Here is a 12,049-nt window from a genome sequence, read left to right on the forward strand (position 1 = left end):
CCTCCCTCCCTCCATCCCTCCCTCCGTCTCCGACTGCCTCTCTCTATTTCTAACCTCCACCCCACCCCTCCACTTCTTTTCTTTTTCTCCCAGCTCATCAACTATTCAGTATCTGTGTCTCATCCCCACATGAATCAAGCCATGTCAAGAGGGTAAGGTCCAGCTCACATTAATACTGAAGACAATGGCATGTGTGTGTGTGTGTGTGTGTGTGTGTGTGTGAGGAGGGGATCGCAGTTACTGTCACGTGAACTCGACATCTGGCAGCGTGTGCAAGGGGACAAGTTCAGTTCGGGCCGTCTCCACCAGCCAGGGATGTAATTAAACACTGTACTGTGTTACCTGATGCTCTACATATGCTCGCAGCTCTGAGCCAGCTCCTGTAATGTTTATGTGCACATTTTACATAAACAAAACAGATGCTGAAATATTTAATTTCAAGGATTAAAAAGTGGAAGATTGGGATTTCATTCAACTGGATCTTTTTTTTATATTTTCTTGGAAGGTTTGGTAGGATTGCATGAATGTTTGAAAAAAAAAAAAGATATAAAAATGATATTACAGGATGCAGCAGCACGGTGGGATTAACTGAGGGGTCATGGCAGTGGGTAAGGTGAATTAGTGGCAGCTTAGTGCATGAGACGTGTCTATTAATGTGAGGGACATTTTATGAGATTATTGCTTTTTTTCCCATGTTAGATTGCTTGCAGTGGAGAGGTAATGGAAACACTAGAAGAAGACAACTTGTTCTCACTTATATATCATATAAATACAGATCAATTCCAACAGCAGGGTCTTTTAGTTCAGAGTTTAACTAATTGATAATGTGTGTTCTGAAATAGGTTTCAGCCCCACAGGATAAAGCTGTTTGTTGGATGTCATCATACCTATTGTAGTTTTCTTAAAAGGGGCGTTCTTTTCCGGGGTTTTCAAATAGAAACATCCACTCAGCCGTTAGCAAAAAGCAGTAATAATCAATAAGGTTATGAATAATGTGAACGCTAGCACAGCTGAGTTTGTTGTGCTTGGAAGTTTGGAAATAACTGAAACGGTTGTATTTATACTCTTGTGTTCTGCGAGGTAAAATTACTGCTTTTGTGAATGTAGTCTGGTGGCTTTGAAGAGGACAGGAGCAGCAGAAAAAACATATTTTATCCTCCTAAAAAGAAAATCAATATCAGTTTAAATGTACGCTATATTTAGAATATTTTCACTGCTTTACTTCGCCGTCAGAACACAGGAGTCGCGGGTCTACTGCTGTCTCGGTCAGTTAGTTTATCCACTCCCATGTTGATAAGAGTATTAAATACTTGACAAATCTCCCTTTTAAGGTACATTTTGAACAGATAAAAAACGTGAGAGTCATTTGAAATTAATCACGATTAACTATGGACAATCATGTGATTAATCGCAATAGTCTTTAGCCTTGTTTGTTTAAAAAAACATTGGTAATCACAATCTGTTGTGGGACGAAGCTACAATGTGATCCAGTAAAAGTTTGGTTATGTTTTTCTGGAGCACTGCCTTCCTATGTTTTGTGTGTTGGTATGTGACAAGTTCTCTGTTCCAACAGAGGTTAATGGAATAAGTGGTACATGGCAGAACATACTGTACATTCGTTGTATAGGAACTACCGATCAAAGAAAGACAAAGAGTGCTTACACTTAAATTCCTTCCCCGACGCTGATTTGTGCACACAGGAAAAGGAGATGAAAGAAAATCAGGATTTTACACCTCTCCTCCCTCAGGGTGCAGATTTCTAGACCAAAACAAAGACAGACTTCAGACAAAATTGAGAGTGAATGAAAGGGTATTTCAATGCCACTTGTATAATCTACATTGTTTGCATCCGTGCCACGCTGTATGGATTCTAATCCTGTGAATAGCACAGCAAAGACTGCAGGGAAGTGTGTTTCAAATGGGGGTGCATATCTATCACACAGTACGGAGCAAATGAATAATATGCTTACGTGTTCATTTATCTAGCACACAGCTGGCCCTCAAACTAGAATAAGTGACTTAGTGCTGCTGCTTACGCACTGCTTTGCCACGCTGACGCACTGTAGACCCAGTGGACATGTGAAAACACATATCATCTGTGTTGTAGGGCAGAAAATGAACATTTTTTATATTACAAAACTCCCCAGCCACTGAAGTGTATGTTCTTCCCACCAGCAGCTATATTTCAAAGCTCAGAATATAATATCTGCCGAAGTAGCTGATAGCGTAGAAAAACATCAATCATTCCGGTGGCTGGTGTTAATTTATACTCATACTGTTCTTTAGTTTTTAATTATTAATACAAAGTATAGCTTGTACATGTGCATATTTTGATATTTTACAGGAACACAACACTGTATATAAGAAGTGGATGTAGTCTCCGTAAGGTCACCCATCAAGTTCGGCATTTTTGGCCGTCGCAATCTTGTTTTTTTGCAACCAGAAGTGACGCCAGAGGGTGGAGCTAAGTACAACGGTACGCTGAATTAGACATTTTTAGGCGACTAAAATGTTATAATTAACTTTGATGAACTGAAAAGACACTGTGAAAAGAATTAAAATTGTAAGGTCAAAAACACGGACAACTCCCAGACCGGACAACGCCGTGGTAGCGACCTGCCAATCACAAAGTAGCCCCGCCCTAAAGCATCCCCTGCTTTATGGTCTATTTGACTCTAAATGGGACCATAATTTACTAAATGGACATCATGTTGTATTGAAGAAGACTTGAAACTAGTGTTAAGACCATAAACTCATGTTTACAATGTTTACTGAGGTAATAAATCAAGTGAGAAATAGGCTCATTTTCTCATAGACTTCCATACAATCAGACTTCTTTTTGCAACCAGAGGAGTCGCCCCCTGCTGGCTGTTAGAAAGAATGCAGGTTTCAGACACTTCAGCATTGGCTTCACTTTTCAGACCTGGAAGTAGCACACAGTGATCTTATTCTCCTTGCTTCTTGACTTGTGTAATACCCAGTGGAAAAGTTATACAAGTGAACAATAATACTGTGCTTGAAAAACATTTCAAAGCATAATAAAGTGAAGCTAGAAATGTCAACATTTTTGTGCTTTTCTTGTTACACTAGTGGATTATGAAACACTGACATATTTATAGAACTTCTCCACTGACTGAGATGGAAGTTAAACTGAAAACAACGACACTGAGCAGCTAAATAATAAAACAGTGTACGACCCACCTCCAGAGTCGTAGCAGTGCTTTCCTCTTTCAGGAGGGACCTCATGAAGACAATGATGAGGACATCACTGTGCAATAAAAGTTCATACTTTATTTGCGGTGAGGATGAAGATGATGATGATGAAGCTGTTGTCTTCAATCTTCAACCACATATGCTGCAATAGAATGTGGCAATTTTGGTATTGTGTATAATAATAATAATAATAATAATAATAATAATAATAATAATAATAATACAATAGCTTGTTACTGTTATGTACATTCTAAATTATATTAAGTAACACTTACAGTCACTTCTTCTTACATAAGGTTTTTGCTGGCCTAATTTAGTTTGATGAATCCCATGTTCACCAATTTAAGTAATGTTAAACCAATTTGGAAATGTAGATTATCTGACGTTTGCTTATAAGAAAATTGTCTTTTTAAAAATAGTTTTTAATGTTTAATAAGAACAGGGATATGCATCATTTGTACATTGTTAAAGACAAAGATAAATAAATAAAGAAGCAAATTAAAAAGCCAGATTTTATCAACTAATCAATAGCTAGATTTATTTTTAATATTATTTTTGCTACATTTAATAAATAAAAAAATAAATATGGAAAAGAAAAAGAGAGTTTGACAGAATAAATAAAGAATACTATGTTAGGTGGCTTATTAGCTTTTAGCGTTTAGCTAACCTAGTTTAAATCTTTTAGTTAATCTAGTTTAAAACGTTTAGTTAATCTAGTTTAAAGTGTTTAGTTAATCTAGTTTAAAACGTTTAGTTAATCTAGTTTAAAGCCTTTAACTAACCTAGTTTAAATCTTTTAGTTAACCTAGTTTAAAGCGTTTAGTTAATCTAGTTTAAAGCGTTTAGTTAATCTAGTTTAAAGCGTTTAGTTAACCTAGTTTAAAGTGTTTAGTTAATCTAGTTTAAAGTGTTTAGTTAATCTAGTTTAAAACGTTTAGTTAATCTAGTTTAAAGCGTTTAGTTAATCTAGTTTAAAGTGTTTAGTTAATCTAGTTTAAAGTGTTTAGTTAATCTAGTTTAAAGTGTTTAGTTAATCTAGTTTAAAACGTTTAGTTAATCTAGTTTAAAGTGTTTAGTTAACCTAGTTTAAAGCGTTTAGTTAATCTAGTTTAAAACGTTTAGTTAATCTAGTTTAAAGTGTTTAGTTAATCTAGTTTAAAGCGTTTAGTTAATCTAGTTTAAAGTGTTTAGTTAATCTAGTTTAAAGCGTTTAGTTAATCTAGTTTAAAGTGTTTAGTTAATCTAGTTTAAAGCGTTTAGTTAATCTAGTTTAAAGTGTTTAGTTAATCTAGTTTAAAGCGTTTAGTTAATCTAGTTTAAAGCGTTTAGTTAATCTAGTTTAAAGCGTTTAGTTAATCTAGTTTAAAGCGTTTAGTTAATCTAGTTTAAAGCGTTTAGTTAATCTAGTTTAAAGCGTTTAGTTAATCTAGTTTAAAGCGTTTAGTTAATCTAGTTTAAAGCGTTTAGTTAATCTAGTTTAAAGTGTTTAGTTAATCTAGTTTAAAGTGTTTAGTTAATCTAGTTTAAAGCGTTTAGTTAATCTAGTTTAAAGCTTTTAGTTAATCTAGTTTAAAGTGTTTAGTTAATCTAGTTTAAAGTGTTTAGTTAATCTAGTTTAAAGTGTTTAGTTAATCTAGTTTAAAACGTTTAGTTAATCTAGTTTAAAGCGTTTAGTTAATCTAGTTTAAAGTGTTTAGTTAATCTAGTTTAAAGCGTTTAGTTAATCTAGTTTAAAGCGTTTAGTTAATCTAGTTTAAAGCGTTTAGTTAATCTAGTTTAAAGCGTTTAGTTAATCTAGTTTAAAGCGTTTAGTTAATCTAGTTTAAAGCGTTTAGTTAATCTAGTTTAAAGCGTTTAGTTAATCTAGTTTAAAGCCTTTAACTAACCTAGTTTAAATCTTTTAGTTAACCTAGTTTAAAGCGTTTAGTTAATCTAGTTTAAAGCGTTTAGTTAATCTAGTTTAAAGTGTTTAGTTAATCTAGTTTAAAGCGTTTAGTTAATCTAGTTTAAAGCGTTTAGTTAATCTAGTTTAAAGCGTTTAGTTAATCTAGTTTAAAGCGTTTAGTTAATCTAGTTTAAAGCGTTTAGTTAATCTAGTTTAAAGCGTTTAGTTAATCTAGTTTAAAGCGTTTAGTTAACCTAGTTTAAAGCGTTTAGTTAATCTAGTTTAAAGTGTTTAGTTAATCTAGTTTAAAACGTTTAGTTAATCTAGTTTAAAGCGTTTAGTTAATCTAGTTTAAAGTGTTTAGTTAATCTAGTTTAAAGTGTTTAGTTAATCTAGTTTAAAACGTTTAGTTAATCTAGTTTAAAGCGTTTAGTTAACCTAGTTTAAAGCGTTTAGTTAATCTAGTTTAAAGTGTTTAGTTAATCTAGTTTAAAACGTTTAGTTAATCTAGTTTAAAGCGTTTAGTTAATCTAGTTTAAAGCGTTTAGTTAATCTAGTTTAAAGCGTTTAGTTAATCTAGTTTAAAGCGTTTAGTTAATCTAGTTTAAAGCGTTTAGTTAATCTAGTTTAAAGCGTTTAGTTAATCTAGTTTAAAGCGTTTAGTTAATCTAGTTTAAAGCGTTTAGTTAATCTAGTTTAAAGCGTTTAGTTAATCTAGTTTAAAGCGTTTAGTTAATCTAGTTTAAAGCGTTTAGTTAATCTAGTTTAAAGCGTTTAGTTAATCTAGTTTAAAGCGTTTAGTTAATCTAGTTTAAAGCGTTTAGTTAATCTAGTTTAAAGCGTTTAGTTAATCTAGTTTAAAGCGTTTAGTTAATCTAGTTTAAAGCGTTTAGTTAATCTAGTTTAAAGCGTTTAGTTAATCTAGTTTAAAGCGTTTAGTTAATCTAGTTTAAAGCGTTTAGTTAATCTAGTTTAAAGCGTTTAGTTAACCTAGTTTAAAGCGTTTAGTTAATCTAGTTTAAAGCGTTTAGTTAATCTAGTTTAAAGCGTTTAGTTAATCTAGTTTAAAGCGTTTAGTTAATCTAGTTTAAAGCGTTTAGTTAATCTAGTTTAAAGCGTTTAGTTAATCTAGTTTAAAGCGTTTAGTTAATCTAGTTTAAAGCGTTTAGTTAATCTAGTTTAAAGTGTTTAGTTAATCTAGTTTAAAGTGTTTAGTTAATCTAGTTTAAAGTGTTTAGTTAATCTAGTTTAAAGCGTTTAGTTAATCTAGTTTAAAGCGTTTAGTTAATCTAGTTTAAAGCGTTTAGTTAATCTAGTTTAAAGCGTTTAGTTAATCTAGTTTAAAGTGTTTAGTTAATCTAGTTTAAAGTGTTTAGTTAATCTAGTTTAAAGCGTTTAGTTAATCTAGTTTAAAGTGTTTAGTTAATCTAGTTTGGTTTGATCAAGTTGACCTTGAGGTTTTTTGTTACTTTTCAAGGTCAAAAATAAAGATTTATGATCAACAGAAAAACACTATTGTCCTGAGAAATATCACAATATACTTTCAATAAATAAATAAATAAATAAATAAATAACCACCTACAGTCGTTGTTAGGTCTCTTATTGCTTCTTTCTGTCTCTTCCCGCCATTGTAACAACAACACTACATTTCCCAGAATCCTCCGCGGCCTCTCCTGATCACGTGAGTTTGCATAAAAGCCGGACATGTGCTCCTCCTCTCTCCGTGTCTCTTCTTCCTCTCTGAAGGTGAATCCTCCTCTACATCGAGCCTCCAGCCTCCATACAGGTGAGTTACACACCGTAGATCAGTCAGCAGGTAGTTTATCTTGTTCACTTCGTCTTCTGTTACTTTAATCTCATCTTTGATCCTTCATAACACCAGAAACTAACCTTTATTTAGCCACTGTTAGCTAACTGTGAGCTAGCTGCAGGCTGTGTGTGTTATGCAATGTGTCATAACTGTTAGCTAACGCTGGTAAAAGACAACACAGACAAGCACATGGTGTTCCTCTACTTTTAATACATAGACATATCTTCACATTATAATTTATATATATATAATATACTCAGTATGTGCAGCACAGTGATGCCATGCTGTCAACTGAGCTAACATTACATCAGCCCAGCCCCCTTCAGTGGATCTGTGATGCAAGCTGCAACCTGTTTATATCATTATCCACCACTAATATACTACTTTTACAAGTAATCAACTTGTTGCTTGTTCCAATCACATTTAAACCCAAGGTGAAATCTGCAAATTTCTTTGTTTTTATCTCTTTAAACTTCCAATTTCCAATGATTTAGGTTTGAAATGATTAAACTATTTTAATAAATGACATATTACGTTTAATTAAAGTAAAAATATTAAACATTCCTTTGTCCCAGCTCCTCAATTGTGAGGATTTCCTTGTAATTTAAAGCATTTTTCACTATCATAAAGTGAAAAATAAGTCAAGTAAATAATATTTGCAGCCCTAAAATGATTTAAAACAAATAAAGTAACAACTTCTCACATGTTTGAGAAGCAGGAACCAGTGGCATTTTTGCTAAATGAATAATTTAATTGACTAGTTAGGAGACAGAAAATGAGGCTTCTAATTAAATACAAACATGACCATAAGAAATGTACTCTAAACATTCATACAGGTGATCATAATTGTAGCTAATTCCTCCTCCTCTGCAGGTACAACTAGTAGGTTTGACTGGTATTGTTTTAATTTTCCTACATTAGGCTTGTTTCACCAGATTTTTTTGCTCTAAATTTGTCAGGATAAAATTCTCCATAAAGGTTTTTCAGACATTTTGACTTTTCATTGTAGGTAAAGAACAGGTGTTAGCGGTTTGTACCTCCTACCTTACCTGAGAAGTGGTCTGATTAGCTGAGATAACCGCAAACATCTGTAAAAGGCATGTCTTATTCTGGAAAATGAGATGCAAAACAAGAATTGTGCATGAAAATGCCATTATCTAATATGACAGCTGCTACTCTACATCCTAAATCTGTTAGTCAATTAAAGCATCTTTTTATTTCAGTCAGAAGATGTCTACCGTTTCTGCCGCCGGCGTCGAATCTGCTGCGACTCAGGTCACCGAGCAGAAGCCACTGAAGCCGTGCTGCGCTTGTCCAGAGACTAAGAAAGTCAGGGATGCTTGGTAAGAACCTCTCCAGCAGAGCGACTTGTCTGAAACTCTTTCCTTGTTGTAGAAGTGAAACATATTCATTGATTCCTCCATGTTTGTTTGTTTTCCTCCAGCATCATTGAGAAGGGCGAGGAGAGCTGCACAGGCCTGATCGAGGCACACAAAGACTGCATGAGGGCGCTTGGATTCAAGATATAACTACTCCATTTTGTGTCTGTGTGGTAAGTAATTACATTTTATCTTTAGTGTCCATATCGGCTTGTTTAGCAAGTATAATTTCCGAGTGCTCGGTCGTTTGTGTCCCTCAGCTGTTACTGAGACCAGAACACCAGCACACCGGCATTTTAATTAGGTAAAATCTGAGTAATGCTGTAAATGTTGTGTTGGAGCTGGATTACATGTCTTTTTAAAATGACCTTAGTCTGATTCTGTGCTCAGGCCACAAAGGTCAGAGTGAAGGTGAAGCAGCAGCATGGCTAGTAGTGGTGTGGAAGTATGTGCAGCAGTGAGGAACAGTTCACCTTCAGTTGCCTCCCATTTTTTATATTGTGATACTAATGAGATTCCTGGAGGCAACACTCAGCCTACGAAACATTAATCTGACCTCCAGTTTATGTTAAACTGGCCAGTAGAAGTCTAATCAGGCCTAATGCCTATTTCACACCACACGATTTTAGCCCTGATATTCGCTCCCTGACAAATTAATGTCTGCCTGCACATCATGTGGGAGGTGCTCAAAGATGCTTGCTGGTCCCTTGCAAACTCATTCCAGATATCTAGCATGCTAAATATCTAGCAGGGACTCTGGCCACGCGTTATAGCCAATGAGAGAACAAGACACGGGTTGACCTGGAGGAATAAATGGTCAAATAAACAGGTTATTTTGTGAACACGTGCCAACATTGTTAATGTTGCTTCACACATGGTATCACTTCAAGCTATTTCTTGCGTGTTTTTGTGACAAAACGTAGTTTGTTGACCTCCTGGTGAAATATCTTGTAGTGTGTGTGACCTCCTGTCACACATGTAGTGTGGAAACCACAATGACTTTAGGACTCACAATTACAAGTTGTGTAGTGTGAACTTGGCTTAAGAAATTTGCCCCATGACAATGCAAAATAGACATCAGTTGGTAAATTAAAAGATTGCCTTACGTGTGACCTCTATTTCATTGCTTACCTACAAAAATGAAAACTGTGAACAGAACTTGAACACTCAGTTTGCATGCCCGTACTGGTGACGCACTGCTGCCAAATGTTTTCTGACAACCTGACGCCAACTTGAATGAAGTCAGTCTGGTGTGTTAAATGAGCATCCGCCCCCTTTGTGATCCACGTTAATGCCCAACTTCATCTATTTAACGCTAGGTATTTGCAGTAATGAAGCCCATTTGTATTCACCAGGTTGTTATTTTACAGCGTCTGGGTCAGTTGTGTCTCTTGGCTATTGCTGATTTCATGCATTGTTGTGCACGGACTGTAGTATCGGACTAGGACATCATGTAACGAGGGAGGTGGTGGGGGAGGAGCTTCTCTGCTGACTTGAATGCACATGAAACATGCCTGCAGCCGTGTAGCTCGGTTCACGTTTCAGCAGCTCAATTAGCCGCCTGGCATCGCCTCAATGTTCACTCGCTCTTGTAAAAGGAGAAATCTTCAGGCAGTAGGAAATGTAAATGTCTACTGAATATACAACCTCTTCTCTTGGCTCTTTATTTTTATAACTGGTGTTGCAATTTTGCAAACTAACTCTGACTCTTCTGTGCTTTAATACTAACATTTTTTTTGTTTCCTCCTGCAGTGTGTTGCTGTGAGACGACCCTGGTGACCCCTCCTTCTTTCCCCCCCGCTCTTATTTATACCTTGACTGGAAGGGAAATGTGACGATGCACTTGGGCTCTGATGGGTTGACTGTCTTTCTGTGAAACTGTTTTTTTAACGTCTGCAGAATTTGAGAAATGTGTGAATATATAAAATGCTGTTTGTTGAATAAAAGTCCTATGCAATAAGACTCTCTTGTCATATTATTTCAGTGTAGATTAAATCTTGGGGGTTCTGTACTGAAGGTTGACTCTGCTGCCTGCTACAGTTGCCGTCCCTGGTATGCACTTAAACCTAAAAATAACTCCTGCCCCTGTGAAGTCAATACTTGGCATATCTGCATTCTTCCTCTTTGGTGTGTCACCGTTAACTGAAGTGTTCCTGACAGTGGACATTGACACGTTCATAAAACCTGCTGGAAATGTTCAGATGCAGCAAATCTACAGTAGTTTAACAGCAACTGGTTTATCCTGTTTGTGTTGACTGTGTAATCCAACTCTTTAATCACACCAGTTTATTGTGACCTTGAAGCCTCAAGCACTCAAACCACTCCCTCATATGTCTTTAACGGGGAGACATGTCACATTAAAGCAGTATAAAACTTGAAACAACTTAATGACAGTACAAACACTGCTTTAAATCTAACATTTTGGGAGACCAGTAGCTGCTCCAGAAGCTAAATATGTGCCTTAAGTGTAGGAGCATTGGTTCAACAATATTTAAATGTCTGTTGAATCTTGAAAAATGAGCCATAATTTTAATAAAAAGTTAATTTGTATAGCACCTTCATACAAGAAATGCAGCACAAAGTGCTTCACAATAAAAGAAAATGGACATTGAATGATGAGACTGGCTAGAATATGTATGAATAAAACATCTGTACCCATATTTTCAGGATGCACATACATCAAACACTGCAGCAGCTTCATTCTCTTCTACATAATTTGAAAATTATTAAACGTAAACTCAAAGTTTGACGTCTTGTGCACAATTTATTTTCGGTACTACAGGTATTGATTACACTGAAATATATATATATTCACTATATGGGGTTTATTAATTATACAAACTGGTATGCAGCCAGATGAGTCAACTTTGTAAGGCTTACATTGTGAACTTGCTAAGTTAAATCCATTTCTAGTAAAGTGTTGACATTATTTAGTCTATTACATGTTGAACAGTTTTTGAAAAGGTTTCATGAAACTTTGTACTTCAAAAACTTTGAGGTTTCAGTCAGAAATGTGCACGACTAACTTTATACAGTTAATGTAACTTCTAAAGAAAGAAATGGTTGATTGTTCTGTGTGCACTCAGGCATCACCTAGACATGTCTAATGTTGAACACCTGATGGCAGCAATGATGCAAATTTACTGATAAAACTTATGAAATATGAATCTCTTTCCATTGTGAGACAGAATTTAAACACAATTTCAGTTTGTCTCTCGTCGACAGCAGCTAAGTTATAATTTTATCTTGTGTCATGTATATAAATATGCCCAGTCGGCATGGGTTTGCAAGACACCTCAGATTATCTCATCCATAATGAGGTGCATACGTCTTCAGAGGATTCTACAAAAATCCCCAAATAAAGGTACAAATTCACATAACGTACATATTCAGATTTTCTGACGTTCACTGTAAAGCACGTGTGATTTTAACCTAAAGGAAAACCCAAAGTAAAGACTAAATGAAAAAGTCAATCTGAGTTAGTTTAAGCTTTTTCAGTATTCCACTTTATGCTTTAAGCTTTCGGTCTGTCAGACCTTCATCGGAGCATTCATGAGCCAGATCATTAAATTAATAAAGTTAATTAGTGCTTACAATACCAAGACGTTACAGAAGAAAATCTGTCTCACTTTTCATTTGTTCCACATCACACAGCTCATTAAATCCATTTTCCTCCTGAATATTATTATTCCTGTTTTAATGTTTTAGTATTTTATAAATTTTTATTTTTGTAAATTGCTCTTACAAGTTTTATTGTGTTTC

General features: G+C 35.0%; 1 protein-coding gene and 1 long non-coding RNA gene across 6 annotated transcripts; one reads left to right on the forward strand and one right to left on the reverse strand.

Moving 5' to 3' along the window:
- Positions 1 to 33: 33 nt before the first annotated feature.
- On the reverse strand, positions 34 to 6,808 carry LOC119500367. Of its 3 annotated transcripts, XR_005209614.1 has the most exons (4): positions 6,681 to 6,808; positions 3,202 to 3,355; positions 1,663 to 1,759; positions 34 to 729 (listed from the first exon to the last, which is right to left on the reverse strand). It is a non-coding gene; the product is annotated as an uncharacterized LOC119500367 (long non-coding RNA). The 3 variants fall into 3 exon arrangements; XR_005209612.1 differs by lacking the exons at positions 34 to 729; positions 1,663 to 1,759 and adding an exon at positions 2,814 to 2,868; XR_005209613.1 differs by lacking the exons at positions 34 to 729; positions 1,663 to 1,759 and adding an exon at positions 2,872 to 2,923.
- On the forward strand, positions 6,755 to 10,249 carry LOC119500365 (cytochrome c oxidase copper chaperone). 3 transcript variants are annotated; one of them, XM_037790064.1, is made up of 4 exons: positions 6,755 to 6,884; positions 8,132 to 8,251; positions 8,353 to 8,460; positions 10,040 to 10,249. In XM_037790064.1, exons 2-3 carry the CDS (start codon positions 8,139 to 8,141, stop codon positions 8,435 to 8,437), a joined length of 198 nt encoding a protein of 65 aa, XP_037645992.1. In that variant the 5' UTR covers positions 6,755 to 6,884; positions 8,132 to 8,138; the 3' UTR covers positions 8,438 to 8,460; positions 10,040 to 10,249. The 3 variants fall into 3 exon arrangements, with proteins under 3 accessions (XP_037645992.1, XP_037645994.1, XP_037645993.1); XM_037790066.1 differs by lacking the exon at positions 6,755 to 6,884 and adding an exon at positions 7,876 to 7,886; XM_037790065.1 differs by lacking the exon at positions 6,755 to 6,884 and adding an exon at positions 7,928 to 8,005.
- Positions 10,250 to 12,049: the final 1,800 nt, after the last annotated feature.

This window comes from Sebastes umbrosus, chromosome 13, assembly GCF_015220745.1.
Source record: "Sebastes umbrosus isolate fSebUmb1 chromosome 13, fSebUmb1.pri, whole genome shotgun sequence".
NCBI lineage: Eukaryota > Metazoa > Chordata > Actinopteri > Perciformes > Sebastidae > Sebastes > Sebastes umbrosus.